Here is a 26,158-nt window from a genome sequence, read left to right on the forward strand (position 1 = left end):
CACTTTAATTTCTCTGCTTAAAAAGTAAGTTTGATATTTTTATTTTTAATTAATTCGTAATAATAGAATTGCATATAATTGTTTAAGATTGATTGAACTATCATGGTTATTTTCCTTTCTAACATATAAATTTAGTTTTTTGGTTGAAAATTAATGTTAAAAGGAAATTTTTGGCAAAAATAAAAATACGAAAAAATTAAATGTCGTAAATTATAGATATAATTATAGAGAAATTTTGTGAATGTTAACCTTTGAATTACGAAAAATTAAAATAACTTATAGATGGGTGGGACTTAACAAAATCATTGACGTCTAATAGGAACTCTCGATTTAGAGGGAGACTCTCAAGAACAACTTTAAGCAGCCATAACTAAGTCTTCCCGTAAATGATTGAAATCTGCAACATATACACAATTCTATCTGTCTGCATGTTTAATTGACCAGAAGTTTGCTATATATATATATATATATATATAGATAAATGTATCCAATTCTATATAATATTTATAAAGTAAAATATGTGTGTGTGTGTGGATATGCGTGTTGGGGTGGGGAGGGAGGAGCATCTTGTTCGTTCACACTAGACGTCCTATCAATCTGTATACAACCAATTAGAAAAGGTTGATGGACAGTCCAAATGTGGGGGAGTCCCTGTCCCTCCACCCACCCTCTAATGTGCCTCTCGTCGCTTGTGCGTTAATAAACTTTGTCGTTCCATCCATAAGAATGACTTTTTCATCGTACGTCATCTGGAAGCCTTTTGTCGATAATTAATGAGTGTGTGTGTGTGTGTGTATGTTGTTTTACAAAGTTTAATATATGTATATATATAGTTAGATTTTTCTGTTTTGTTTTTTACTTTTTTATGCTAATGAATGAATATATAATTAGTTGGCAGAATGATGGGTGGAGAGGGAGTGGCACGAAGTCTAAGATGGCCCCTGTCTGTCAAGTGCTGCCGCCTGATATTCATCCATGGAAGATGTGAGATCCGGATCCGAGGGTCCATACTGTGAGTGCAAAGAATAGGATAATGTTATGCAAAAAATATCTCTCTCATTAATAGATTTCTTAATTTCTGCTATTTTTATTTATTGGAAATAAGTATATATATGTGTGTGTGTATATATGCGAACAGCCTGTGCTTATGCTTATCTGTATCATCTCTCTGGATAGGTTGGAGCCGATTCACCAGATCGAGGAAGAAGCAGAAACATAAAGAAGAAGAAGAAGAAGACAGAAGGGGAAGATGACGACTGGAGTGAAGGCAGTGGTGTTCTCATATGTGGTACACTTGCTGGGCATCGTTGGTGCGGTAATGGTGGTGGTTTGGTGCATCCAGTTCAGAGGTGGCTTGGCCTGGGAAGCCACCAACAAAAGCCTCATCTTCAATGTAAGCACCACCATCCTTCACGTCTTCCTTCCTTCCTTTCCTTCCTTCTTCTTTGAGTTGATTGATTCTGGTCATCATAAGGGGTTCTTGTGGTCAAGTCAAATAAGAGGCTGCTTTCAATAACTGGAACTATAATTTGAACTAGATTACTACATACATAGTGTTTGATATATGGTTAAAATCGTTTGAAATTTGAAGCAACGTGTGTTGTGTGCATGTAACATTCAATAGGAGGAGAAGTTTTCCAAAAGAAACATTCATAATTCACTGGGGAAAAAGAAAACTCATAATTGCATAGATGATTTTTCTCATCCATGCATTCATTATTCTATATGTTATAGTGCATATATATATATATATATAAAATTTTGATTTTGTATTTTTTTTTTAACTTTTCCCGAGTTGCATTATTATCTGCATCTCTGACTAATCTTTAGTTTATTAAGGTAAAATTTGTTAATCAAAAAATAAATTAAAAAATATAAAATATATAAAGCATTTAAAAATTTTATCCTTTTCAATATGTTTATTAAACTTATTTAGGGACCTTTGAAAAAGAAATCATATGACTTTGTATTTAATATTTTCTAGATATATTTATCTCTCCCATCTCCTTCAGTAAGAATATCTTGAATTTTACAGATAAAAAAAATAATACATATGTTTTCTAGTATATTTTAAAAAATTTAACAAATAATTTGATAAAAATCTTAAAATATTTCCCAACTTTAACTTGACAATTATATATTTTGATTTAAAAAATATTTTAATTTTATTTTAATACAATCTTATCTTACTCATAAATGAGTCCGACCTCCTCAAACCCATTGTTTGACTCTTGTTCAACTAATTGGGTTAAGTTTTAAGTATGATTTGTTAATTAAATTGAGAGCCTGACTTAGCTCATGAATTTACTTAAAATGAATCGAGCAAGTTCCAGGCTTGTTAAAAACCTACTAGTTTGACCTATTTTAAAATAATTTTAAAAATATATACTTATTTATTTAATATCAAAGAGATAAAAATATTTTAAAAAATATAAATTCCACTCATAAAATAAAAATTTAGAACTAAAAGTTAAAATTTTGAATCGAAAAACTTTTAATGGTTTTTAGTTTCACTTTTAGAAGTAGTATTAAATTTTGTAAAATTTAAAAATTAAAAAAATTACTTCATTTTTTTAATTTGGACGTAATAGTTGTGTACGAGATATATATTTAAATTTTTTTTCAAGATGGTTATAACTTTTTTGGATGAGATAATTTTTTTTATAGCAAATGTAAAATTATGTATGAGATATAAATTATTTGAGATTTATTGATTGTCTTTATGAATTTGTGATATTATCTATATAATTTTTAAAGTATTAGAGTTATTAAATTAAATATCAAAAATTAATTTTTTTATAATTTTATATTTTTTTATAAAATTTAAATTTAACCGAGTCTAGTTGAACCCACAAGGCCAAGTCAAGTTAAGTTGCAAATTTAAAAATAATGGACTCAACCTGATCTCATGTTTAATCAAGTGCACTCATTATAGTAACGAATCAGGTATACCCATAAATTGCCCAATTCGTCTAATATCTCTAATCTAATCTACCTATCATCTATATCTTGTGAATTAATAAATATTTTAATAATTAAGGGTGAGAAAAGTGAATAGAGAAATATTTCTTTCCCTTTTTCTCACAAAGTTAGATATAATTTTTTTTTTATTTTAAATATACCTAAAACATTTAGATGGGCACAAATATATATTTTACTCGCACACTATAAGAGGTACAGAAGAAAATCATTGATCTCGTGTGTCATGTAAACAAATCAAAATTTATATTCAAGTGTCTCTAAAAATATTTTAAATTTGATGACTGATGAGGTGTATATAGTTCTTTACTATTGGATTAATTTTAAAATTTATTTTAAATATATTTTTAAAAAAATATTTTGTGGAGAGATTGTTCTTCTCATTTGCCATACAACAAACAATAGAAGCAGCTGAAAACTACTTTTTGGCCACTGCAGATTCATCCTGTTCTGATATTGATTGGCCTCATTGTCATAGGAGGTGAAGGTAATCAAAAAATTATCTATCTCTATCTCATGGTTCCATCTTCCATGGTTGCTTTGTAGATTCAACAAACTGAGCAATTCTTTCTCTTGTCTCTCCCTTTGCAGCCATTATAAGTTACAAAGCTCTTACATTGAAGAAAGAGGTGAAGAAACTAATCCATCTAGTCCTCCATGGTGTTGCACTGGTACTTGGCATAGTGGGCATTTATGCAGCATTCAAGTATCACAATGAGAGCAACATTGCCAATCTATACAGCTTACATTCCTGGCTTGGGATGGGAATCATTGTGCTGTATGGTATTCAGGTAAATCTAAATTCACCTGCCAGCTCCTCTCAGATCTCTTCCATTCTGAGTTTGCAGTGCTAATGGGGGCACAATTTGCAGTGGATCTATGGATTCGTGGTCTTCTTCTTCCCCGGGGGCACGCCTGCAATCAGAAGGGGGTCGCTCCCATGGCACGTGATCGTGGGGCTTCTTGCTTACGTGCTGGCAGTAGGCAATGCCGCGCTGGGATTTCTTGAGAAGCTGACATTCCTCGAGAACTCTGGGCTTGCTAAGTATGGCTCCGAGGCCTTCCTTGTCAACTTCACCGCCGTTGTCACAGTCCTCTTTGGAGTCTTTGTGGTGCTGACGGTTTTGTCGGAGGCTCCTCCTGAAGATGAAAATAGCTATTCTGCATTGTGAGATGTGGCCTAATGTTGTGGTGATGGTTTATCTTACTTATGTGGGAACGGAATTGTGATATCTAATGGTAAGAAGACATGGGGATATTTCGGCTTGGCCTTTGTTATTATCTGAACGAACCATTCCATGCATCTCCTTTTGTACTTTCATTCCACTTTCTTGTAATTTTTGGCCCACACATATATAATCTGGTGTTTACAGCTTTGGTTTCCCCCCTGCTTGCTCAACCGAAATCGCAGTAAAGCTAAGAAGTCACATCTCTGAGTATAGAAACAGAGTCCTGAAATTCTTTAGTTGAATAATAATACGGTAGTGATATTTTTATAGGGTTAAATTTGGCCACCTTATAGTTTAGGCACGATCGCTACAACAATCATAACTTTTTTTCCTTTTTTTATCCGGTTATTCAAGATTTTACATTTAGCGTGAAAGGCAAGAGATGTACATTGACCTAATATCTGAAAACAATAAATGCTAACCATTTTGCTGTGGGAATTTATAGTTGTGAAGTTCTAAGTTAAATCATTAATATTATTGTTGCCCGCTTTAGGCAATTTCTGCAAGTTACATATAGTTTTTAAGTTTCAAATCCCACTAGCTGTCTAATTATCATGAGCTAATTTTGCATCAAGTACCTAGTTGATGCAACATGACATCTTCTCAATATCAGATTGAGAATTTTACAAACCCTTGATCTTCTTGAAGAACTATCGTTAGGAATTTTAATCTTGACAAAGGCCTGAACTTCACTGATTCATCCGTAGTATGCATTGGATAAACTCTCTGTAACACTGGCAATAGCTCACAAATTACACCCATCAGGAAAACACACAAAAATTCATATGTGGGCTCACCGTGCAAACTAGAGGCTTCAGGAAATGACATCCTCCATTGGGGACAACATTCCAGAGTTTCCACTACAAGCAACTGTCACATTACTTAGTGATATTTTGTGTAGAAGAAGTTCTGCATGGATTATCATTTTCCTAATAAATATAGTGTGGCAAAAGAGTTCATACTTCAGACATCTAGAAGTCTAGCATTCGGTCATAACGATAGTTGAAATGATTGTTGCCTAAAAATATAGGTGTACACAATAAAGCCAGTAACTATTTCGTGTGATGCACATTTCAGCAAAAAATGTATGCCGACGAAGGTCAGAAAGTCTCACTATGCAGATTTAGATCTGTCTCTTACCATCTGAAAAATTGGGAACTGATGAAGTCAAAACTCTTCTATTCAGGTTGAAACCGCGAAGCCCACATTTATGCATGGATCATCTTGAACTGAAATCTTGACAACTGCTGTGGAATTGTAGATATGACAGGCCCATATCTCTGCCACAAAATAAACAAGGTAATTTTACCAGAGAAACTGAAAGTCACCACAGCAACAAGGAAAATATGATCGATAAGAATAGAAAATTAGACGATATTCACAACAGAAAATGCCATTATAGGATATAACAATGGCCGCAGCATAGGGTACAACTATGTTCGGAACTAGGATCGGTAGAACAAAAATAAATGTTCCTATGGAAAAAATGCATGTACACAAATAACTTGATTTTCTTTCCTTCCTTCTTTCTGACGCAAAATCTATGTTCCAAAAATAGCCTTGCAGGGAAAAGGATCTTGCCATTTTTTTCTTTTGCATGGATTTGTATTGTCAATGTAATTTTTAGAAGTCAATTGACATTATGAATGTCCTGCTACCAACCCTAATTTAGGTGTAGTTGATGATGATAAGGGAAAAGAATCATGCTGAATATGCCAGAAAATTGCTTTCAAAGAGGGGCACGATGTTAGAAGAATCAGTCAATGATTAGAAAGATTTCCAAAACTCGATCAGTGAGCAACAAAAACATAGAACTGCCTCCAACGGCCAGATTGACGGAAACTAACTTTTTATTCTACTTTTTTAAATAAGTGAAATCTGAATAAGGAAATTAAAATGCCCCAGAGTAACTACTTTCATAACTTATGAAATATGAAAATTTTATTTCCCATACCTGGACATTATCATATAGTTCAAACAATGGAACAGCAAGAAGTTTCAAATTTTTTGGCACTGCAAAGTACTCTCTTTCAGAAAGATGGACAAGGAAAAGTTTCTTGCATTCCTGCATTACCAGGGAAAAGGGGCATTATAAGTTAAAAAGAATAAGCCCCTTGCAAAAGGAGGAAAATAAAACAAAAGATAGGATAAGCCCCTTGTAGTTCACATGTTTACCTTTGGCTTAGTTATATGAGGTGGGCAGTACGGGTACATTATGGTCTCAAAATTTGGTCTCCACCAGATGGCAACACACTCACCTATCTGTAATAGCATGCACAAATCATGCAAATAAACAACCATTAAAGACTGGAATATATTTTAAACACAAGTAGCTGGATTTGGATTAAAAGGAAAATGGCACCCAACTAACAAAATTTGCAGCAAAATGTCCACAATTGTTTCCTAGTACGTTTTGGAACCTAAAAATCCCAGCCTCCCAGGAATTATATTACCTTTTTGTGTTTATTAATAAGCATTCTTTTTTGTTTCCCTTCTGACTTCTAGCAGATTGAACACTTCCAGTGTAATTTTGTATACATTACCCCTTTCCCTTTAACCTGCAACATCACAAATTATCGAACAATACCTGCCAGTCTGGCTGAAGAGCTGGAGAATTTGCACCAAGTTTGCTGTTTAGTTTTCTTTTTAAACCTTCAATCTCTGCAATATCAACAAATGAGTAAAATACAGAAATCAACACTCAAAACTTATGAGTGACTTGCGAGATTAAAATAGTAAAGAAGATAAATTTCAGCAATAATGAAGGAGGATAATATCACACCATTCTCCCCAGGCTTCAGACGTCCACCAGGAAGTTTGCAGAATGTGTTTCCAATTTGCAGGAGAAGAATATGGGGATGATTATGCTCCTGCACCTGCAAGACAAAGAAATCAGATTAATATCTAACCTATAACAAAATAAAAAACATATATTCTATGTTTTAAAACCACCTTCCTATAGTGAAAATATATAAAAGTGAAGTCTAAACTAGAAGCATAATGCCTAACAAATTAAGTTTACGCAGCAATAAAAGCAGTAGATGGCCGAAGGCAAGGTAATAAGTAAGAATCAATAAATATACTAATTCATCAGATGAGTAAATTAAATTAAAAACACCATATATTAGGTTAATGCATATCAATCAAACTCTAAAAAGAGTATAGAAGAGCAAAGATAATAACAAACAAAAACAGAGCGAGCAAAGACCAGGCTGCCACCTGTCAACCAATCTTGAGAACCATAGGCCCATTTTGACTATCACAATAACATATCAATCCTTAATCCCACTAGGTGGGTTCGCAAAATAGATTATGACTCGCTAATCATCTCTATATCATATCTTTTGTGAAGCCATTATGACGCATATTATGCCTAAGAGTTTTTCATCAAGTTTTTTTAATCTTCCTCTACCACCTCTTTTGTTAAAAGTTCTTTAATCATCTCTGTAAACAATGGAATAAAAATTCTGTTTCCATTTTTTCATTCAATCTAATTACATGGGCTCTTCTTTTATAGAAGAGGTTTTACATAAAAAGGAAAGCAATCAATCTTAGAGGTATTTACATAAAAGGAAAGCAATCAATCTATGCAATAGGAAACTATAGATCTATACACAATAGGAAACTATATAATAGGAAAGAATAACAACTGCATATTTAGGAGAGTTTCTTAAGACTGGTTTAGGCAAGATTTCCTAAACTGATTTTAAGAAACTCATATCACCTTGAAGTCTTCGAATACTAACACTCCCCCTCAAACTGGAGAATGTATATCCCACATTCCCAGCTTACTTACCAAGTCTTCAAATCTCTTCGTTGGTAGCCCTTTGGTTAGGATATCCGCAACTTGTTCTTCGGATGGCATATAGGGTAAATGAATTAGGTCGGCTTCCAATTTCTCCTTGATGAAATGTTGGTCTATCTCAACATGTTTAGTCCTGTCACGTTGGACAGAATTATGGGCTATGCTAATTGCTTATTGGTTATCACACCAAAGCCCAATTGGTCCTTGGACTTGAATCTTCAGGTCTTCAAGGATAATTCTTAGCCACAAAACTTCACATAGGCAAAGGGCCATAGCCCTAAATTTCGCTTTTGCACTTTATTTTGCTACAACACTTTGTTTCTTACTCTTCCATGACACCAAGTTCCCGCCTAAATAAACACAATAATCACTTGTTGGCCGCTTATTTGTGATAGACCCAGCATAGTTAGCATCTAAGAAACCCTTGATGTCTAGCTCATTCCCTGCTTTAAATAGAATTTCCTTGCCTAGAGTGGTCTTGAGGTAACTTAGAATTTTTCTTACAACAAGCATATAATTCTCAACTGGATTGTGCATGAACTAGCTCACAAGGCTGACTGCAAAAGTGATGTCAGGCCTTGTGTTGGAGAGATAAATTAGCCTTCCAACAAATCTTTGGTATCTTTTATTGTCCACTTGTTGGCTGCTAGGGTTGTTCCACAACCTACTGTTAGGTTCAATAGGGATTTTAGACCCTTTTCCACCTGTCAACTCTGTTTCTGCCAACGAGTCCAGCACATACTTCATTTGAGAAAAAAAGATCCCAGCTTTAGAATAGGCAACCTCAATTCCCAAAAAATACTTGAGAACCCCCAAGTCTTTGATCTCGAATTCCCTGGATAGCCTTTTCTTGAGTTTTCCTTGCTCCTCCTTATCATTGCCTGTGACAATCATATCATCTACATATACTAACAGAACTGTCATTTTACCTTCTTTGAAGTGTTTTATGAAAAGAGTGTGGTCTCCCCTACTTTGATCATACCTGAAAACTTTCATAGCTTTGGAAAACCGTTCAAACCAAGCCCTGAGAGACTACTTAAACCCATGTAAAGCTTTCTTGAGCTGACATACCTGCCCTTTATGCCCTTCTTGGAACCCTGGTAGCAATTCCATATATTCGTCCTCCTCCAAATCCCTATGGAAGAATGCATTTTTTACATCTAACTAATGTAGGTTCCATCCAAAATAGGTTGCCAATGAGAGAAGGATTCGTATCATGGTCATTTTTGTGACTGGAGCAAATGTCTCAAGATAATCAACTCCATAAGATTGTGTGTATCCCTTAACTACCAGCTTGGCCTTATATCTCTCTAGGGTGTCATCAGCCTTGTATTTTACATTAAAAATCCATCTACACCCCATCGGATTGATCCCCTTAGGTTTGGACACAAGATCCCATATATGGTTCTTTTTTGGGGCACTCATCCAGTTCCGATCCTGTAATGCCTCATTTACTAACTTAGGAATGATAATTGAATCCAAGGAAACTCTTATGCTTTTGGGAGAGACGATGATAGGAGAGAAAATTGGTTAAGGGATGTTGTGTACAACTCCTAACCCCTTTTCTAACTACAATGAGTAGGCATAGTTATCAAAGGTGCGCCTAGGCGCGAGGCGCCTTAAGGCGCCAGTTTGGCGCCTCGCCTTGGCCAAGGCGAGGCGGTTTTGGCGAGGCTCTCGCCTTGCGCGCCTAGGCGCTGGGGCGTGAGGCGCGCCTAGGCGTGCCTCATGAAACTGAGGTTTTCTACTTAAATCTTGCAGCCCAATCGCGCTTGCCTCTCCTCTCCAGCTCGCTGCTCGCTCCTCACTCCTCCCGACTATAGCATCTACCGTGCTTGCCTCTCCTCCCAACTCGCTGCTCGCTCGCCCTCCCTGCTCGCTCGCCCTCGCCCGATCTTCCATTCTTCCTCTTCCTCTCTAGCCCTAGCCGCGCGGCTGCGCCTGCCTCCTCTCTTCCTCTTCTCTCCAGCTCGCCCTCGCCCGATCTTCTTCTTCCTCTCCTCTCCAGCTGCGACCCCCTCCTCTCTTTCTCTCCAGCCCCAGCCCGATCCTCCTCTTCCTCTCTGCCGCGCCTGCCTCCTCTCTTCCTCTCCTCTCCAGCTCGCTGCTTGCTCGAACTTCCTCTCCAGTCTCCAGCCGCACCCTTTCTTCTATTCTCCTCTACTGAGTCTGCCCACTCCACGGTCTTCTCCTCTCTTCCTCGCCTCTTCTCATCTGCTCTTGAGCTCTTCAAGTTGAAGCTGCTAAGGCCCTAAAGCTGCCGCCGCTGCTGCCCACATCTTCTCCTATATTCATAATTTCAGATTGTAAGTTCTTTAGTTGTATTTTATTTGTTTATTTCTTGCATTTTTGCTTAATTTATTTTGCTGGCAGCTGGTTGCTGAAATTTGCTTTTAAGTCTTTATAATTTATTTCTATAATTAGGAGAATTTTGATGAAATTGGAACTGTGTTGCAACAGCCCAATAAATGTCGTCAACCACTTCCAAAATGGACCAGGCATGGAATTATTTTGAAGCTGATCCTAATGATAGAAATACCACCACATGTAAATTTTGTCGTAAAGTAACAAAAGGTGGTATATTTCGGGCGAAACAACATCTTGTGGGCGGTTTTAGGAATACTAAAGCTTGTCCAAAATGTCCTCCATTAGTAAAAGAAGAGATTGGAGAGTACATGCAAAAGAAGAAAAATAACAGGGATGAGCTAAATATAGCATCGTTAGATGATGATATTCAATTTGGTGAAGGGTATGATGATGATGATGATGAGCCGCTGCCTCAAAGTAGAAAAAGACCCAATGTATCTACCGGAAGTGGAAGCGGTACTGGTAGTATTGGTAGTGTTAAAGGGCCAACACAAAAGGGTCCACTTGATGTTTTTTTTAAAGACCCAGAAGTTAATGTGTTGAAAAGCAAGGGCAAAGGAAAGCAAACAAGGTTGGGTGAGCATGATTTTGCAAAAAAAGAGTTAAGAGCTCGAGTTTGTAGAAGCTTTGCACGATGGATGTATGATGCAGGCATTCCATTCAATGCAGTGACATATGACAGTTTTAAAGTATTTATAGAAGCAGTTGGTCAGTATGGTCCGGGTGTGAAGCCGCCTAGTTACCATGAAGTCAGGGTTCCTCTTCTCAAACAAGAGGTGGAAGCCACTCGTGAAATGATGAAAGATCATGAAGAGGCGTGGGCCAAATATGGATGTTCCATTTTGTCAGATGGCTGGAAAGACAAGAGGGAAAGGACATTGATTAACTTTTTAGTCAATTCTCCTAAAGGAAGTATGTTCTTGGAGTCTGTTGATGGTTCTAGCTATTCAAAGACTGGGGAAAAGATGTTTCAATTATTAAGTAAATGTGTGGAAAAGATTGGAGTAAGAAATGTGGTGCAAGTGGTCACCGATAGTGCTTCAAACAATGTTTTAGCAGGTATGAAATTTATTTTTGTAATTTGTATTATGTTTATAAATAGAACAATTTGAATATTCATTAGATATTTATTATTTACTAATATCTTGTTAATTTCACTCTAAATAATAACAGGAAGATTTTTGGAGGCAAAATATCCTACGTTGTTTTGGACACCATGTGCAGCGCACTGTTTGGATTTAATGTTGGAAGATATTTTCAAGTTGCCTAATATGAAGAAGACATTTGAGAGAGCTGTTATGGTGAATAGCTATATCTATACTCGTTCGGGTCTAGTAAATATGCTTAGAAGGTTTACTGACAAGAAAGAGTTGTTGAGGCCTGCAAAAACACGGTTTGCAGTTGCCTTTATCACTTTGGGTAGGATGCATAGTCTGAAAAGCAACCTTAGAAGGATGTTTACCTCCGAGGAGTGGATGACAAGCAAGTGGGTAAAAGAAGCGGGGGCTAAAAAGGTTGTAGAAGTGATTTTGATGCCTTCATTTTGGAACAATGTTGTATTTGCTTTAAAGGTGGCTGGTCCATTGGTGCGTGTATTGCGCTTAGTGGATGGTGAGAAGAAACCTGCTATGGGATACATATATGAGGCCATGGATAGGGCCAAAGAAGCGATTGCTAACTCTTTTAATGGGGATGAAAAGAAGTATGCACCCATTTTTCAGATTATTGATAATCGATGGGATGTTCAGTTTCATCGCCCCTTGCACGCAGCTGGTTGGTACTTGAACCCAGAATATTTCTACAAGGCTGAACATATAGATCCAGAGATCATGAATGGCTTATATGAATGCATTAGAAAGTTAAATCCAGATATAAATGTTCAAGACCAAATTGATACTGAGCTTTCGATGTATAACAATGCAGATGGGTTCTTTGGAAACTATATGGCTATTAGAAAGAGAGCTAAGAAATCACCAGGTACATATATTTATATTACATTATATATATATAATCATTCTAGATAATAGATAATAACTAACCCATGAATTTTATTGGACAGCTGAATGGTGGGCTTCATATGAAATGTCAACACCCACGTTGCAAAAATTTGCAATTAAAATTCTTAACTTGACTTGTAGTTCATCTGGGTGTGAACGTAATTGGAGTGTGTTTGAAAATGTAAGTGCATTGTACATATACACTTACAATTTTTATTAGTAGTTGGTTTATTTCATGTAACTTATTCTTAGTATGTTTTTGCATAAATTGTTGCAGCTTCATACTAAACGGAGAAACAGGCTTGATCAACTTCGTTTAAACGACTTGGTGTTTGTGAAATACAATAGAGCATTGAGGCATCGATATCAAATGCGTGATACCATTGACCCTATCATATTGACTGACATTGATGAAAGCAATGAATGGTTGACTGGAAAACTTGATGAGGAGAATGATAAAGATGATGAAACTGTTTTTCCAGATGACATTGGGGATGGGTTGACATGGAGTAATGTTGCTGCGGCTGCAGGAGTTGGAGAGCCTAGTTATCAATTTAGAACTAAACAAACTCGATCACAATTGGGATCAACTTCGGCTTCGACTTCAAAGCGGCGAGTAACTCAAGAGATTGAAGAGGAGGAAAGTGAGGCAGGGACCGAAGATGATGAAGACTTGGAAGAGGGAGAAGAATTGAGAGATGAAGAAGAAGATGAAGGGGTGATTGAAGGGGATGATGAAGATATTAACCTTGATGTTGATGATCTCCTTGATGATGATTGATTAAAAAACTTTTTTATATTGATTGTGGACTTGTAATGTTTATGTGTTTGTTTAGAACTTTGCATTATAATTGGTACTTGGTAAAGTTTAAGACTTTAAGTTTGAACTTTGATGATGTTTCTAGTTTAGAATTTGCATGATGAATGAATTAACTTTGATGTTGTTAGTTTATAGAATTTGAAGATAATGAATCATGAATGATATGAATGTGTTATTATTGATAATTTGATAGTTGTTTATGATTTTACAAGATTTTGAGTTTTTTTCCTAAAAGGTGCGCCTCGCTTCGCAAAGGTGCGCCTCGCCTCGTGCGCCTCGTGCCTCAGGCTCCAGGACCTTTTGCGCCTCGCGCCTTTCAGAACTATGTGAGTAGGTCTAAATCATCAAAGATAGGGTCATCAAAAGAGAAAGTATCCTGCGTGAGATTCAAACCTGGAAGGTGTGTCTTGGATAGGCTACCTTCACTTGTAAATGTAAGGAGACCCCTTGTACCGAACTAGAGAGGGCAACCTTTTGATGGTAGCTTGTTCACCCAACTCAGCCTGATCATGCACTTCTTTGTGACTGCAAGGGGACAGACTAATGAGAGGTTGAGAAGGTCAGGTTGGTGATGGCTGAGTTGTTTGAGCGGTAGTAGGGCTGGTTTGGTCAAGAGAATTAGAATTGGAGTATGTTGAGAGGTAGACAAGAGAGTATCATCAAAGCTTTCATTGAAGCTGTAGTCCCCAAAGGAAAGTCTCTCCCCCTGGGGACCAGCTAGAGAGGAACCAAAAAAAAAAAGGGATTCGACAAAAGTAACATCTTTGGAGACATACAACTTGCAAGTAGAATGATGGTAACACTTATATCTCTTTTGGGTAGGAGAATACCTAAGAAAACACACTTGAGTGCCCTTGGATCCAACTTATCTCGATGTTGTTCGGATATGTGAACAAATGATACACACCCAAATACTCTAAGAGGAAGAGGATTTGCACATTGAAATCTGGAAAATGAGTGGTTAGACAAGTAAGAGGGCTTTCTTGGTGAAGGAGCTTTGTGGGTTCTCAATTAATAAGAAAGGCAGCAATGAGGATAGCCTCCCCCAAAAAACTTTTAGGAACTCTATGATGATGAGGTAGTGTACGAGCTAAATTAAGAAGATGTCTCATCTTCCTCTCAGCTACTCCATTTTGTTGTGCAGTATCTATACAAGAAGATTCATGAATAATTCCTTCTTGTTGAAAAAACCGATGCATATGGTGACTAAAATACTCCCAGGTATTATCAGTTCTAAGTTTCTGTATAGGTGTTCCAAATTGAGTAGTAATCATCTTACAACAATTTGGCAACATTGTTCCTATGGCAGCATTATCTTTTAGCAAAAACATCCATGTCATTCGAGTAACAATTATCAATGAAGGAGATAAACCACCAAGTCCCAGAGTAATTAGGAATTTTACAAGGCCCCCATACATTAGAATGAATGAGAGCAAAAGGTTTAGAACTGATTTTATTACTCATGGGATAAGGAACATGATCCTATTTGGAAAGAATGCATACATCACAATGAAAGATATTGGGATCAATAGAATGAAATAAAGTAGGAAACGTAACTTTTAATAGAGTAAATGGAGGGTGACCAAGGCAGTAATGATGCAGCCATATATTGTGATGATTTGTTGTAGTTTGAGAGAAATAAGCCACCAATGGCTAGTTTCTAGATGGATAAGAAGCCTTCCCTACAAAGCAGCACAACCCACATTTTTCTTTAGCAACACCAATCCTCATCCTTGTCTTTAGTGCCTGAAACTCACACATATTAGGTGAAAAAACAGCTTGGCAATTTAAGGTTTTAGAGAGTTGATGAATGGACAGGAGATTAGCTGATAAGTGTGGGACATGAAGAACTGGTTTAATGGAGAGATTAGGGCTAAGATCCACACTGCCATGGCCAACAATAGGAACTACCGTGCCATTAGCAACTGCGATCATTTTGGTCATCCTAAGAGGTTGATAGGTGGAAAATACATAGACGTTAGGTGTCATATGGTCTATTGTTCCCAAATCCAAGATCCAAACATCATTCCAATCAGTATTTAAGGTAGAACAGATTGCAGAACGAGTGCATTTACCTAGGATTTCCAATTGTGCTAGAGAGCAAGATCCATCTTGCATTGATTTGAGGAAGGACTTCAGCTTGTTGATCTCCTCAGCATTAAATGGAGTGAGATCTGAGCTGTTGTCAGCCTCGGCCTTCACTCCCGTCTGGTCTTCCTCTTGCTCCTTGTGTGATAGATAAACTTGATTTCTTACAGCCAGATTCTTGAATCCTCCTCCACTCCTATTTAGGACAGCCTCTTTGCCATGAAGCTTGAAACATGTGTCATGGGTATGCCTGGGTTTCTTACAATGAGTACACCATAGTCCCTCTCTTCTTCCATTGGCTCGAGTTTGAGCCTCTATTCGCCCAGATCTAGGCCGTGTCCCCAAGGTTCACTGCCATTGTTGATCCGTCAGTGGCAGATTCCTTTAGCATCACCAGCCTCCTATTTTTTTCACTTCTTACCACAACAAATACCTCATTAAGAGAGGGAAGTTTTGTCCAACCACGTAGCTGCACCCTCACTTGATCAAATTCGGGGTTAAGGCTAGGCAAAAACTCAAAAATCCTATCTCGTTCGACCATTTGGTTAAGGGTTGCAGCATCCATGCTGCAAATCATCTTCATATTCTGGTAGTGGTCTAACTCTAGCCAAAGACCATTCATATAATTATAATACTCGGTGACGAATAGCCCCCCTTGTTTAGAACCACTAATTTTAGTTTTTACTTCATAGATGACTAATGCATCCTGAATTTTGGAGTAAGTTCGTTTCACAACTTCCCAAATCTCCCTAGCAATACCCATAGTTCCGAAAGGTGATAGGCACAAAGGGTCCTGAAGCCTGAGGCGCGCCTTTGCGAAGCGAGACACGTCTTTTATGGAAAAAAAATTCAAAATCTTGTAAAATCATAAACAACTATCAAATTATTAATAATAACACATGCATATCATTCATGATTCATCATCTTCAAATTCTAAACTAACAACATCAAAATTGATTCATTTATCATACAAATTCTAAACTAGAAACATCATCAAAGTTCAACCTCAAACAAGTACCAATCATCATGCAAAGTTCTAAACAAACACATAAACATTACAAGTCCACAATCAATAAAGAAGTTGTTGAAGTAAATCTTGATTTTCAGAATAAAACCCGTTATTTGACCCAGCTTGGATAATTTGAGACAAAACCCAAATGTGGATTTTTCAGGAAAACTGTGGTGGTAGCAGAGCCATAGATGAAGTTGAACCCAATTTGTGATCGAGTTTGTTTAATTCTAATTCTAATCAAATAAAACAAGTAAAAAACTCACGAGAGCAAGCTGGAACTGAGAAGAGGGGAGGCTAAAACCGAAAATGGCAGCTGGTTTCGGTGGGCAACGGGCTGCTTGACAGCTGGTTTCATGAGGCGCGCCTTTAACATCTATGGCAGTATCCAAAAACATGTAATACCTACTTACTTCTGGAAGCATAGCATTCCACAGCTGTCATGACCCTAGGGTTTAGCTAAGGTCTAGGAAGGAAATGGGAAGAATTCGGGAGAGAGACAGAGAGGAATTGGAAAGAGATATAGAGCAGAAATCAAGAGAAATGCAGGAAAACAAGGAAGAACCAGAGAGAGAAAGTAGGGAGGAAAAATATGAATTCACTATATCATTTCAGCATACATTTCTCTACATGCTATGGCCTATTTATAGGCTGATCCACTGATAGAATATTGTAGAACAGCACCCATGTGCACTTTAACAAAATGAATAGCATCTCCTAACAAACAATTATAATTAATGACAGCATTGCCCCTTTAATTCTGGTAGTGGTCTAACTCTAGCCAAAAACCATTCATATGATTATAATACTCATAACAGATAGCTCCCCTTGTTTAGAATCACTAATTTTAGTTTTTACTTCATAGATGACTGATGCATCCTAAATTTTGGAGTAAGTTCGCTTCACAACTTCCCAAATCTCTAGTAGTACCCAAAAACATGTAATTCCTACTTACCTCTGGAAGCATAGCGTTCCACAGCCAAGACATTATTTGGGAATCCTCAATATCCCATTTTAGGTACATAGGATCAGTTGCCCTCGGAGGAAAGGTAGTGAGATGACCGATCTTACCCCTTCCTTTAACAAATGTCCTTACCAATTGAGCCCACTGCAAGTAGTTTTTCCCATCTAGTCGATAGGACATGTGGAAATTGGGCAACTCCCCTGCTACTACTCCATGCCCAGCTTCTGGGATTGCTTCGGGAACTTGATCTACTGCTAGTGAGGTCTCTCCGGTTACCATTGCTTCAGATAGTTTAGACATGCTGCAAAGAGCTTAATCAAAAATGCAAGGCGATCGGCGTCAAGACAGGAAGAATGCGTGTGATGCAGGTAGGGTTTCAGAAGTTGCTACGACACTGAAAGGTGCAATGAAGGCACTAGGGTTTGTAGGGCTATGATGACTCTGATACCATGTAAACAATGGAATAAAAATTTTGTTTCTATTATGTCATCAATCTAATTACATGGGCTCTTCTTTTATATAAGAGGTTTTACATAAAAAGGAAAGCAATCAATCTAAGAGGTATTTACATAAAAGGAAAACAATCAATCTATGCAATAGGAAACTATAGATCTATACACAATAGGAAACTATACAATATGAAAGAATAGCAGTTGTATATTTAGGAGAGTTTCCTAAGACTGGTTTAGACAAGATTCCCTAAACCAATTTTAGGAAACTCATATCACCTTGAATTCTCCGAATGCTAACAATCTCCATATCACATTTTTTGTGAGGCCACTCTCTTTAGGGGAAGATTTATCTCATAGTTACCTAGTTCGTGGAACACGATACGGGGACATGGTACGCCACTTTTCCCAGGACGCAGTGCATGGATCGTAGGCTTTATCAGTTCACCACTTCAGGTCATGGTAAGCTGTGGGGAGCCTTAGTGGAATGCCTATCAAATATATAAAATTTTGAAAAAATATTTTAGATTTTTTGACTATATAAATTAGGTAAGAAAAATATGGTAAATATATTGATAATGATAAAAATACCCAATAAATAGATATTAATATAATAATTATAAAATCACAACATTCAAAAAAGTACAATGGCGATGTGGAGTCCCAATAAAATGTTTCAGCTATTTAATGTTCAGTTGCCATAATTATTAGTTTTATATTTAATTGTTATACAATATTTTAAAATTATAAAATTAATTAAAATTTATATATATATATATACACACACTCCTTAGAATACAAATTCTTCCAAAATAAAACTTTTAAAGTTGTATATTATAAACCCATAAAGTGAAGGCACAACTCACAAGAGGCTAGGCCATGCCTCTCTGCAAACCCAATTGTTGTCTCCACCTGGCACCTGCTACTCTAACTTGAAGCCTCCAAATGTGGAAGAAGGAAATAGTTCAAAGTTCAAATACTTCTGCAACTTGAAGTACTCCATCGAAATTCATAATCACGAGAAAATAGCTCATCATTAAGGAAGCTTATTTTCTTTGTTGTTCATCCGTACTCGCCTATGTTTGGAGATGAGAAGATCCAATGTTGGGGAACTTGTTGCAACCTCATCTTCATCAACTTATATCAGTTCTAATCCTTGTCACTACTTCACCTTCTTGACAAAGACCATGAACTGTTGCAGAGAGGAAGGAAGAAGACACACCGGTGCAGAGAGAGAGAGGAAGAAGATGGCATCAGAGATTTGGGTCTTCATTACAGGGGAATTGGGATTTGTCTCGAGGCGTTCCAAGACACAAATGCACCGTGTTTTAGTGCGTGCGTACTGGAACGTGGTTCTCGAGAGGGGAGGGCGTATTAGGTAACTATGATTTATCTTATTCTTACATGTATAAACTACACTAACCGTGCCTCACAAATCTTATCTTCAATAGAGCACCCTAACTTTATGACATATAACCCTAAGTTTAATTCTATCATTTCTTATAAAGTAGTGCATTCATCATAACATCCTCATATATGTAGGTGTTTACTGTGCAACATTTCATACCATACAACAAAGTTGATCTGATAAACATTTTCTTTTAGCTTTAAGGGATTTTAATATCACGTTACACATTGGACACGCTTCTTCATTTTAATCATCTTGCCTTAATTCATGAGTTGTATCCTCAATAATCTCTCTATCTTTTCAGACAATTGATCCAATATACATTAACCAATACATTCTTAGAATGACTTGAGGCCTGTTTGGTATCGGTGTGCTTTTTAAGCACAGCAGCACAGAGCAAGAGAAAAATGATTTAGATAAAATAATGGCATCATAGTACATAATCAAGAGTAACAAGGTCAAATAACAAGATCCAACACACCTATAAAGTGGTTTGTGCGATTTAATGATTTAAACAAAATAAGGAACACCCCTAAAGGATGTCATAGTACATAATGACAAAAAGATTAGGAAAAAAAAAAAAAGCATTTCATTAATAAATTAAAGCATCGGACAGAATAAGAAGACTCCTCTTCAAATGACGGCGCAGAGCAAGAGAAGTGTAAAAAGCACAAGATTTCATCAGCTTAATAGCTACAATATGTTTTATAAGAGCAAGAGATGTACCACCTAGGATGCCGCACACAATATGTTTTCATCAGCTTAATAGCCAAATGAAACACAATGTATGTTGAAATCTTAATCTAGTGGTTCCCTTTTTATTGACTTTTAAATTTAAGAATCCTACAACAAATGCCAAAGAGAGTGGGAGGGAGGTCAAAAAGTCATTTGGAAGATGCAAAAAGCTTGTTTTCATTAATAACATGTACTACATAGGGCATTCATGTTAGATTGTGATCAAACAAGAGATGATAACATTGTGATCAACCATTTAACAAACATTGTGAGCTTTATAGGTATTAGAAAGTCAATACTTGTTTGCACATCACAGCATTCTTATATTATCCAAATAGAAAAAATACCAGCCTAGACTAAGCTTAAAACAAAGTAAATTGAAAACTACTATTGCAACATCTTAGATGTTTTAATCTTACTAACTGTACTTAAAAGTAAATTTAACACAATTAAAAACAAACTCTGCTATTTTCTACATGATTTATCCATGAAAAAAAAACAAAGATGTTAATGGTTTGAGTATCTCAATCATTGTGCCTTTATCTACTTTTCTAAACAAGAAAACAAAAAGAAGAATGTTCCCAAAGTTCACGATTCTCAAGAACTCAATGCTAATAATTAAATCATCTTATCTATTTCGGTCACAATAAAAAGAGAGAGATCACCACAATTTTTTTGAATTCTCATGAATCTGATCCTAATAAATGTATTTTCTAGTACTAGATTTCCTGTTTTAAATTTTTGTTGTTAGGGAATCATTTGGTAGCGGGCAGGCAGCGGATAATCAAAACAAGTGACATCAAAATTTTCTCACATTCAGAGAAAAAAAAAAACCTAGGCAGCAGCAATGTGGATTCAGATACGTGCAAAATGCATATGGGAAAAAAAAAAAGATGAATATTCCAGGTCTATATCTAGAGGGTTGAGGCAAGGGGGACAAACTGGTAGTCTTCTTCATGAAGCATACAACTTTAAAAAAGGAACCCCAAGTACACAAGGGCCCTTGCTTTGCAAGAATCCGGGAGGGATTTTGTTTTTACGCAGCGTCACCACCCTTGCTTTCTGCAAAAGGACTTTTCAATCACAAAAGAACAACCTTATCATTGCTACTAAGGTTCTCCCTCAGCATACAACTTATTTTTTTATTTGGAGGGGAATTTATCAGAAAAAAATTACTTCTTACTCAACCCTCTCTGCCCTCAAATTTATAGATTACAAACTCAACCATTTTAATTGCCTCTCGTAATAAAAACATTCAATATTTCCATTCATATTCCACAACTATTGTATCATTCCTGCTTAATAATTGGAGAAGTAACAAATTTTCAAGGGAACAAAACAACATACTAGAATGAACACCATCTCTCAATAATCAAATTAAAAAGGATTATCACACCCTACGGTCAAGAAAGGATGTCTAATTGTCACTGTGCATCATAAGCTCATCATTTGGACAACAGGGAACAAGCATTTAAGGATGCAAAGAGAGAGTGAGTACCACTAAAATTCCTTCCACACTAGTTCGCATGCCTTCCTTCATGTAGCTGCAGCACAAGAACAAACTCAAGCAATCTCATTGAAAGAAACTGGGAGAATTTATATTGCTTTCAAAATTTTGGAAAGTCTTTAAAATTATATGAAAACCTAAACAAGCAACCAAATGCCATTTTCTATTTTAGTTTTCAAAATAGTGAAAATGAAAACTGAAAGCAAAAGGCCTGCAAATCGGAACTAAACTACAAACTCTGAAAATGAAAGGAAAATAAAATTATTTACATTATGTATCATTTTGTTCCTATAGTTTGAACTAGGATTTTCCAATGGAAGGAAAATGAAATGAAAAAATAATTAATTACTTATACCTTCATCCTTTTAATGAATAATCAAACCAAGAAACTGAGCCTTTTGATATACGTCCACCATTTTTTTTCATTTTCTAGCTCCTAATTCCTTCAATATTTTCCCTCCAGAATTCCAGATCCATTTCCAAACATAGCATAAAGGACAGAGCCTAGGACGTGGAACAATCTTAGGGCTTTTGACGTGACGATTAAGAGAGAATTTGAGTTCGAAGGGTTTATCTAGGGTTTTTACAATAGTGGAAGGGATCGTATATATATCTATATATATGTATGTATATATATATATATATAGAGAGAGAGAGAGAGAGAAAGGGATAAGCTGTTACTTGACTTTCATGCGCGCAAGGCGATCGGCGACGGAAGTGTCCTTTTCCATCTTGGGCTCCTTGGTGCCGAAGGTGTAGCTCGAGAGTGGGTAGGTGTTCACCACCGGCGATGTCACCATATCTCTCTCTAAACTCTTGCTCTCTTTTAGAAATTTGCACACGGCCGGACCGGCGGATCAAAGGAGAGGGTTTTGAGGGTCGGCACGAGACCACTGTGCTGTCTGGTACTCGGAGTCGGAACGCACCACTCTCGGGCTGAGGTCGGCTGTAACCATTTGCCCATACCTGTCATCATACTATAGATTTGACTAACGGAGGAGTGCCAAATGGATCGGGTCTGAACCATTAGATCCAAATTATTCAAGTAGAGGGTGCCCGACCTATCCACCAAGTATAGCTGGGCAGAAGTTCGGAAAAATCGAATTAACTAAATTAAATCGATCAAAAGTTTGAAAAAATCGAATTAACTAAATTAAATCGATCAAATTGATTGGTTCGATTTGATTTTTTTATGAAATAATTTAATTTGATTCTATTTTTTTATTAAACGATTTGGTTCTATTAATAATATTTCTAATTTTCTATTATTCAGTTAATTGGACTAACCGATTCATTAGCATAATCGCCTCCCCCCCAAACATGGAACCCACCCGACTCGTGACACTCATACTCCCTTCCATCTCTGAGTTCTCTCTCTATCTCCCCCTACCTTTGCCTGCGACTGTTGCTGAAATCACACCCCATTTTTTCTCTCTCTCTCTCTCCTCATCTTCCCACTCGCAAGCGAGATTGCGAGATCGATTCCGGCAACCCCAAAACACAGAATCCACACCCAACCAAATCGAACCCTAACCCTCACCCCACCATCTCTCGCCTTTGTTTCTTCTTTTCCTTATACTTGGACAATCGATAAGGGCTATTCCAAGATCTGGGCCATGGCGACGGCTGCTGAAGTGGCGCAAGGGCAATCGGCGACGACGACGATGACGTGCCCTTCGACGCTCGTCGACCATGTCATTTTTCTTCCCAAGCGCTACAAGATCCCCGAGGACCTCAACTCTTGCGTCAAAGACTCAAAGGTACACATATTTTGTTGATCGTCGTCCCCTTCGTCTCTTTGTTTCTTCCTTTCCTTGTGCTTGAACGATCGACCCCATACCAACAATGATCGACCATTAGACAAAGGTTAGTATTGACGTTAGGTTAGGGTTTTAATTTTTCAATTTTTTTGACTTTCAGTAATGATCAGTCGTCATTTTCGTCTCCTTGCTATGGGTTAGTTTATTAGTATTTCAATTTGTATTCTCTCAACTTCTAAATGGTTTTGCTGTTTTTGCATATGTTGTTCTTGTATTTCATTTATGCAAATTGGCATAATGGTTTGTTTATATACTAATTTTGCATAATCGGTATCGGTTCGGTTAATTCAGTTTAGTTTTCAGTTTCGGTTAGTTTGGTTAATGGGGTTGGTCAGTTCGGTTTGTTTATTATATGTTGGTCGGTTCAATTGGTTAGTATTTTTTGGTCTGGTCGGTTCAATTCGGTTCAGTTATGACTAATTGCACATCCCTACACGTGAGGGAGAAAAAAAAATAGAAATTGTGAAGGTTTATACTTGTCTTTAAAGTTAGGTTGTTTGAAAAAGAAAATATTTTTAATAATAATGAAAATGTGAAAATATTTTTTAAAAAAAATATAAAAAATAGAAATACAGGATGAATTATAAATTTAAAAAATATAAATATTTTTTATAAATATAATTTTTTATATAAAAAATAATTTAAACATAATATAAACAAATAAAATTTTATTTTAAATTAATATAAAATTCATAATATAAGATTAATTCCACCAAATTAAATTACAGTTGATTATCCAAATCAAATCAATTAAAAGAAATGCTAGAAATCAATTAAAAGTAATGCTGGAAACTTTCCTAAGTTTAACTCATAAGTCAAATGTCACTTTCCTATTCCACCAAGTCAAACTCTAGTGGAAAGTTCCGTTTCCACAATGTTCAAAATCTGATCTTGCAAGAAATAAATAGAATGATTGTTTAATTTTGATTCCTATTCCATTCTTCAATCATTGGCGTAACAAAATTAATCAATACTAAACTATCTCGTTTCATGTCAAAGAAATTTGGAGCAAACAATAATTTTTCAAAGATAATAATTATATATAGGAAAATATCAAAAAAATAAAAATGCATAGTATAAAGTTTGGAGTACACTCCATTATGGAGGGTTGCTTAGAGGAAAGGGCAAGGAGAAGAAAAACACAACAAAAGCAAGAGAGTGAAAGGGAATGACCACGATCGACGATGAGGGAGTTAGAAATCGAAGCAATGGACCTGATCTTCAACGAACTGTAGAGAAAGAGCATCAATTCAACAAGAGATGATGTGGGATTGGAAAAGTAATTGCTAGAATAAGAAGAAGAAGGAGAATGAGAAGATTGAAAAGAAAAGAGAAAAGAAAAAAATAAAACTAAAGAAGAACCTTGAAAAGAAAAGGCTAAAAGTAATCATTAGGATTATTGCTTGATCTGTGCGGCACTCGTCGAAAACGCGTTTTCGACTAGAAACACGTTCCCATCAAATTTATATAATTTTTGAAACAACTCGAAACTTTTTATAAATTACAAAAATTGTTCAAAAAAGTTTCAAGTCATTTTTCTTATTTCTGAAATCGAAAACGTCAAAACAATGAATCAAAGTCGTTTTCGTGCTTCATAACTTTTAGGCAAGTGTTAAAAAGAAAAGTAGATTATTTGATTAAAATAATATTATTAAGTCATAAGCGTTTTTAAATTTAATATTCTCTCTTTTAACTATTACACGAGTAAGAATGTTCTTGTAACATGTGATAGAAATACAATATGAAAATCTACGTCTAAATTGTTTTTTATTTTGATCTTGAAACGCTCTTGCCAACCCAATGTAAGAGTATTTTTTTTGTACCGGTTATTTTTTAATTTTTGAACTTACTTAAAATCACAATTAAAAACATTTCTAATGGCAAGTGTGATATGAGGTTAATCAATTATTAAAAATCTATTTTAAATCTATAAAAATTATTAACAATAATTAACTATGAACTGCAGCTACTGGGCATTGGTTGTGAATTTTTTATAAATTTAAAACATGTTTTCAACACTTCTTGAGTTAATAAAAGATTGGGCCAATAATTGATTAAGGGGGACTTAAAATCACACTTACCATGAGTATTTCTGAGCCCAATTGTAATTGCCTAAAAACACACTTAGCAGTTGTATTTTTAGGCAAGCTCCTTAGTTAAAAAAAATGACCAAAGTATAAAAAAATGCTCCTATCATGAGAACACGGAAAACTAAATTGCGAGATCTAAGTCTCATCTCTTTTGGAGATGCTTGGCCCAACACTAACTCGTAGTGATCGTGTTGGTCTCTTAAATAATGGCAATTTTTAAGTCATTCAAAAATAGAAGGATGAATTGAGTGATTAAATAAAACTTTTTATTTATTCAATTTTTTAGATGATTATTCACCTTATATCAAAATATATCTATTTTACAACAAATATGATAAATAACGATGCAAAAATGAAAGCAATAAAGAACAAGAAATAAACATGGCAATATATAGTGGTTCGGTATATCTCAAACACCTACTCTACACTCCTAATATCTCAACTAGTTTTGGGGTTCTATTAATCCAATCAACGCCGAGGCTTTTCCTTCGCTTACCTCGAAAACTACACAAAAACACTTAGATTTTCAACAGATCTAGAAAGCCAAAACAAACCACACAAATATTTAACGATTACAAAGATTGTCCTCACAAGGACACAAATAAATCACAAAAAAATATTATAAAACAATAAGAGAATAAACTAATTATACCCTTAGTTGATGGAGTAAAAAATATATATCTTTTCAGCGCTACAACTTTCAATTGCCTAGAGCTTGATGTTGAGTGAGCAATCGAGCACACAAGCTTTTTGAACTTCTTGTTGATGGCTCTTGGAGTGCTTGAATGTGATTAAAAGAGGCTTTAAATTGAGCTTAAGAAGATTTTATACTCCTTAGGACGATTGGCTTTCCTTTAAAACTTTTCTACCTGTTAGACTCGAATAGTTGAC

General features: G+C 36.1%; 2 protein-coding genes across 5 annotated transcripts; one reads left to right on the forward strand and one right to left on the reverse strand.

Annotated features, from left to right (window-relative positions):
• Positions 1 to 879: 879 nt before the first annotated feature.
• Positions 880 to 4,362, forward strand: LOC127797464 (transmembrane ascorbate ferrireductase 1-like). The gene is made up of 5 exons (XM_052330386.1): positions 880 to 1,012; positions 1,177 to 1,393; positions 3,418 to 3,466; positions 3,571 to 3,770; positions 3,852 to 4,362. Exons 2-5 carry the CDS (start codon positions 1,250 to 1,252, stop codon positions 4,149 to 4,151), a joined length of 693 nt encoding a protein of 230 aa, XP_052186346.1. The 5' UTR covers positions 880 to 1,012; positions 1,177 to 1,249; the 3' UTR covers positions 4,152 to 4,362.
• On the reverse strand, positions 3,468 to 22,325 carry LOC127797465 (pre-mRNA cleavage factor Im 25 kDa subunit 2-like). Of its 4 annotated transcripts, none has more exons than XR_008022230.1 (8): positions 22,039 to 22,325; positions 21,349 to 21,394; positions 6,991 to 7,084; positions 6,796 to 6,869; positions 6,384 to 6,470; positions 6,163 to 6,273; positions 5,349 to 5,488; positions 3,468 to 4,942 (listed from the first exon to the last, which is right to left on the reverse strand). XR_008022230.1 is itself a non-coding variant. In XM_052330387.1 (7 exons), exons 1-7 carry the CDS (start codon positions 22,155 to 22,157, stop codon positions 5,417 to 5,419), a joined length of 603 nt encoding a protein of 200 aa, XP_052186347.1. In that variant the 5' UTR covers positions 22,158 to 22,325; the 3' UTR covers positions 5,123 to 5,416. The 4 variants fall into 4 exon arrangements, 1 of the variants encoding a protein (XP_052186347.1); XR_008022229.1 differs by lacking the exon at positions 3,468 to 4,942 and adding an exon at positions 4,961 to 5,078; XR_008022228.1 differs by lacking the exon at positions 3,468 to 4,942 and adding an exon at positions 4,964 to 5,117.
• Between the last annotated feature and the right edge of the window lie 3,833 nt (positions 22,326 to 26,158).

Source organism: Diospyros lotus, chromosome 3, assembly GCF_014633365.1.
Source record: "Diospyros lotus cultivar Yz01 chromosome 3, ASM1463336v1, whole genome shotgun sequence".
In the NCBI taxonomy this organism is placed as follows: Eukaryota; Viridiplantae; Streptophyta; class Magnoliopsida; order Ericales; family Ebenaceae; genus Diospyros; species Diospyros lotus.

Coding starts and splice junctions, on each gene's coding strand:
- LOC127797465 (XM_052330387.1), bottom strand. CDS start 22,157: ATGGTGACATCGCCGGTGGTGAACACCTACCCACTCTCGAGCTACACC. Junction 6,870..6,990: donor TCTGAAGCCTGGGGAGAATG/GTGTGATATTAT, acceptor TTGATATTGCAG/AGATTGAAGGTTTAAAAAGA. Junction 6,274..6,383: donor CTCATATAACTAAGCCAAAG/GTAAACATGTGA, acceptor CTGGTAATGCAG/GAATGCAAGAAACTTTTCCT.
- LOC127797464 (XM_052330386.1), top strand. CDS start 1,250: ATGACGACTGGAGTGAAGGCAGTGGTGTTCTCATATGTGGTACACTTG. Junction 3,467..3,570: donor CATTGTCATAGGAGGTGAAG/GTAATCAAAAAA, acceptor CTCCCTTTGCAG/CCATTATAAGTTACAAAGCT. Junction 3,771..3,851: donor TTGTGCTGTATGGTATTCAG/GTAAATCTAAAT, acceptor CACAATTTGCAG/TGGATCTATGGATTCGTGGT.